The sequence below is a fragment of the Microtus ochrogaster genome, unplaced genomic scaffold, assembly GCF_000317375.1.
Source record: "Microtus ochrogaster isolate Prairie Vole_2 unplaced genomic scaffold, MicOch1.0 UNK8, whole genome shotgun sequence".
Lineage (NCBI taxonomy): Eukaryota > Metazoa > Chordata > Mammalia > Rodentia > Cricetidae > Microtus > Microtus ochrogaster.
In genome coordinates, this window is record NW_004949106.1 from 8,232,341 (window position 1) to 8,237,203 (window position 4,863).

Sequence of the window (4,863 nt, forward strand, 5' to 3'; positions counted from 1 at the left end):
GAAGCCCCGTCTGATTTATAATAATGTCATGGGCTCTCACCCACAGCGAGCCTCGTGCGCTGCTCAGAAAATTGTTTGGGCCCCCAGGAAACATCAAAATGAGGCCCTCTGAGGCTGACAGAGAAGGCCGCTGTGGCAGGATTCCCACCCTGAGCTGGCGTGGTCCAGTACTCCCTGCATGTGAGGCATAGGGGCCTGGCAGCAACATCCGCTGCAAATGTTTCTTTGGGGTTGTGAAAGCAGGTTGAACGAGACACGTAGACAGCGATGAGAAAGATTAGAAAACACGGTGCTAAGAACATAGCTCGGTGACAGCGCTGGACGCGGGAGGTTCTGCGTTCAACTCTAGGACACTCAAAATGGATTTAGGTTCTGGAAACCTCAAATTGCCTCCATGTCCAGTTCTCAGTTTCTATCGATGTTAAACTGTTTCTGCGACCCCCTGCGTAGGATGACTAGTTCAAAAAAACCACTCTGCCGAAAGTTTAGCAAAGGCAAGCGAGATGACTGAGAAGGGTCACCAAACGCCTGTCACACACCACCAGGGGACACATTCCCACCCAGGTGTCTTGGTTGGTGGCAATCAGCATGCACTCTACACAGCAATGAAAAGAGCAGGGCTGCCAACGTGGCTCACGGTAAAGGTGCCACGCAAGCCTGCCACCCGTGTCCAATCCCGTGCCAAGAGGGGAGCCAGCTCCACCGAGCTGTCCTCCGCCCCACACACGTGGGCTATGGCCTACGTGCCGCTCACACATCATGCACACACAATAGGCACATTTTCCAAAAAGAATTAATGGTCGTTTGGTTCACTCGAATATATACACTTTTATTTACCGATGCATGGTTTTCCTTTGGAGACAGATCTTTCTGTGTAGGCCGAACTCAAACTCACAGTGATCTTTGCCTCAGCCTTCAAGGACTGCCTAAAGCCTGGCCTTCTACTGGCCCGATCAAATATTTTAAAAGTAAAAAAAAAAAAAAAAGGAAAAATAATAGTAGCTAGCATTTCACATAAATGCAGAGAGAAACCCTAAGGTTAATGTTATGTGATATTATTTCAAATGTTTCTCTTTGAAGCTCATACTGAATTGCTACAAACATCTCAGATTCTTGGGTTGAAGATGAGCTTCCATTCTTCTTCGGTGAGGCTTGGATGTAGTAGAGCTATTGGAAGAACGATCGTGGAAATTGTGACCAGAATCGGACTTCCAGGAGACCAGACTTCAAAAGGACGCTGTTGTAATGCCTAAGGGTCATGTGGCCTAGCAGATGGGGAAATAGGAAGGGAAGGAAGGAGGGAGGGAGGGAAGGAAGGAAAGAGTTCTAACAACTCAATTTATAATGAAACCAGCTCTCATTTATGATTCTGTTAAAAACCGTGGTAAAAACTTGACAGACAGACAGACAGACAAAACACGTGTAAACCAAATGTAAAACTTAAAAACATTAAGAACTCAAACCTCTCGTTCATATTTTCTGCTAAGAAACAGTGATTGTTTTTCTTCATTATCATAATCAGTAGAACCAGAATCCACGGCAGTTTGGAAGATTGAACCATTGCTCATTCAGAAATAAAAATGCTAGCACAGTGTTAGCATTTGATCATTTAGGGGTTGCAAAAGTTTGTCTTGAAAGGTCACTACGGAGTCAGCTATCACCAAGGTTTCTGAGATCAATTTGGGGTTTCAACAGCCATGTCAGGATGCTTGGTTAACGTGAAGCCCGCTGGAGTCTCTCATTCCTGAGAAAGCCCACGGTTAAGAGCAAGTTAAGAGGCTTAAATTTCCCTGAAAAGATGCTCGCACACAGTGCGGCCAGAAGTGGGGTTTAATGATTTTAAATATTTGCCATCGTATCTCCTCGCATTCTGAATCTTCAAAAGAAAACCAAGCACACATCACTGCAGTGAGCAGGAGCCCCTACTGTCTTTTAGTTTTCTTTGGAAGATTCAGAACACTATCAAAGCCATAAACAAAGTGGTGCTGGACCAATTATACTTAGCCATCTCCAGTGCGAGATGTGTGAGCCACATACTAGCAAGGGCCTCCCAAGGTAACCAATACCTACCTCTCCGGTCTACAGAGCGAACTCAAGGCCCGCTCAGGCAAGTTAGTAATCCTGTCTCAGAAGAAAAATGTAGAACAGGTGCTGGGCCTATCACTTAGTAGTAGAGCCCTGGTCCATGTGAGAGGCCTGGGTGTTCAGCCCCCAGCGTCACGGGAAGAAAAAAGATGTCACCTTGTGCCCTGACACGCTGTAGGCGTAGGCGAGCGGGCAGCGTCACGGTTGTTGGAAGGTTCTAGGCATAGACCCGTGAGGCACAGAAGTCTTTATTGCCACAGGAAAGTGCACTCATTTCTTCTCATCAACAGTTTTAAGAATCACAAAAAGTTCAGAATTCACACAAGAAAGATAATACAGACCTGGGGGGAAATGGTCCCTGGGGTTATATTGGCTCTAATACTGAGGTAACCAATTGACCTTGTTCAGTGAAAATATCTTAAACCAAATGAAAAAGAAAATCACTAGTTATAACATGTAATTTATATACACCGTTCAAATAAAAATATATATTATATTTGCTTTAATGTATAGCAAGTTTAATACATTAGTGTTTATAAAATAAAAACTGTATTCTACTGAACTTTTTTATTTTTGTGCTTCTTTATCGCTAAGCTTGGAAGTCAGAAAAGGACGTTACTCAAGGAAACCTACTTCTAGAGCCAAAGATGCAGGGTCTAGGCCTCGGAGAGACAGACCAATACTAGCTGGAAGATTCCATCTCCTAAGACCTGCAGGTTAAAATCTACAATCCTGAAATGTAAGACACAAGTTTTTTGTTTTTGTTTTTTTTTAAAAAAAACAGGACCCCATACATTTCTCAAAATAGATTACAGAATACAGGAAGTGGTTCATGAAAGTACTGGGCTACTACTGGCCAGTGCTGTGGCTAATATTAAAACCTGGACGTTCTATTCATCCGCTCTCACGCTCGCTCTCCACAAAGTGTGCGGGGAAACCACGACAATCAGCGTCGGGGTAGCACAGAGGCCGAGGTCCGTAAGAGACTTCTGCAGTGGGCAAAACGCCCTGGTCCCGTGGGAACCCGTAGGAAGGGAGAGAAGCCATCTGAAGGCCCGAAAGCTGCTTCCTGGCATCTCTACTGTGACCCTCTTCTGCGGGTCACAAGGGAAAGCGACGGTGACAGTGGTTAGAGACTGGGGTGCAGCCATCTATCTCATGGGACACGCGGTCAGCGGGGTTCCGTAGAGCGGAGTGGGGAACCAGTGTTTATTACAGCCGTGATCTACCACAGAACTAAAAACAAGACACATACGCCATGCCGATTCACCCAGGTCGCCATCTTTATCACACGGAGGTGTGTTAACTTACTATGCCTTAATTTACTCAGCGTATTCGGAAACACCAATGTTTACGTCAGGGCTCGCAGAGTTAGCTCATTTATTTCAAGCTGTCTGTCCTACTTTCTTACATCTCGAGCGCCTGTCATAAACCGGCTACACATTTCCCGCGAACCAACATCAATTTTAATCAAGTAGTCAGTACACAGCCTCTTCCTTGGTGTAAACCGAGTAGTTGCCTTCCATCTCTCTCCCGTCACTGCCACCGTGCCCATCGCTACATTGCCGAGGCTTTCTCCATATGACTGCACGAGTCCGAAACGGTGATGGGGACATTTACCATAAATACGTTTAGACAGAATTTCAAGTAAAAAGAATGGGCATCCACATCTATTAGACCTAAGGTTTAGACAAAAGGTTTCAACACCTAGATTTGCTTCTATAAATTACACAAGACACGTTGTACACTCTTAAATAGCAGATGCTTACAATATCGAGCCTCTCCATACGAACAACTTACAGAGAAAGGTAACGGTCAGTGTTTATTATGTCGCAACGCTCTCTTGATTTCCTCCTCTGTGGCTGTTGCTTTGTCCTGGCTTCCGCAGACTGTGTGAGTTCTTATGCTTTGGCTGTGATCTGTTTGAGCTGAATGAGGCAACAGTGGTTATTAAGGCTTATTTATTCTATGATGGAGCATTATCCTTGAATCCGCTGCCGTTTGCAGAGAGCAGTGGGAGAGTGTCAGCTATCTTGGGTCTTCGGGCTCCGTCTTAATAGTTTTCTTTTCCATGGGGAAAGCGGAGTGAGGATAGTCTTTTAAGATGCCAAGGCTCTCTGCATCAAACAGAACCAGAAAGAGTCAGGTTATTAAAGCCCCGCATCTCACAGCAAATAGTACTGACTAATAATAATTGTGAAATTCTACATGGAATTTTATTTACAGACTCGTGGTTAAAAGCATGGGTTTTGGCTGAACAGGGTAGTGATGTATTCCTAGGCCATTCCCAGGAGGCTGAGGCAGGAGGACTGCTTTAAGTTGCAGGTCAGCCTGGGCTACGTGGCGAGCAGCTAGCCAGCCAGGAGCGCAAAACTAGACCCTGTCTTACGAAAAACAAACAAAAAACGAAGCAAACGAAAACAAACCACAGTTCCATTTAACCCCCAACTACATCAACTGCTAGCTATAAATCAGTGAGTTACCAGCTGAACCTTCATGTCCTTACCTATAAAATGAGCAAAGGATCACCACAGAGCAGGAGGGGTAACCAGGAAATGTATATGAATAAACAGACCCTTCTAAAATGCCCACTGCACTGTGGTCAGTACCTAGAATCAAACAGGTCGCATACAAATTGTCGTCGAAATACATCTTCAATTTTAAATACGAAACTACATCTAGACGTCCAATGGCATTCTAAACTGGGGAATCAAGTGGGAATAAAGAATGAAAAGTTTAGCCGGGCGGTGGTGGCGCATGCCTTTAATCCCAGCACTC

General features: G+C 45.0%; 1 protein-coding gene across 1 annotated transcript in view; it reads right to left on the minus strand.

Annotated features, from left to right (window-relative positions):
- Positions 1-3,348: 3,348 nt before the first annotated feature.
- Nab1 (NGFI-A binding protein 1) overlaps positions 3,349-4,863 on the minus strand; it is a 31,294-nt gene continuing 29,779 nt past the window's right edge. The window contains exon 8 of the mRNA XM_005366424.3: positions 3,349-4,202. Within this exon, the coding sequence (XP_005366481.1) occupies positions 4,114-4,202 (89 nt within the window). The 3' untranslated portion in view covers positions 3,349-4,113. The remainder of the gene's footprint in view (positions 4,203-4,863) is intronic.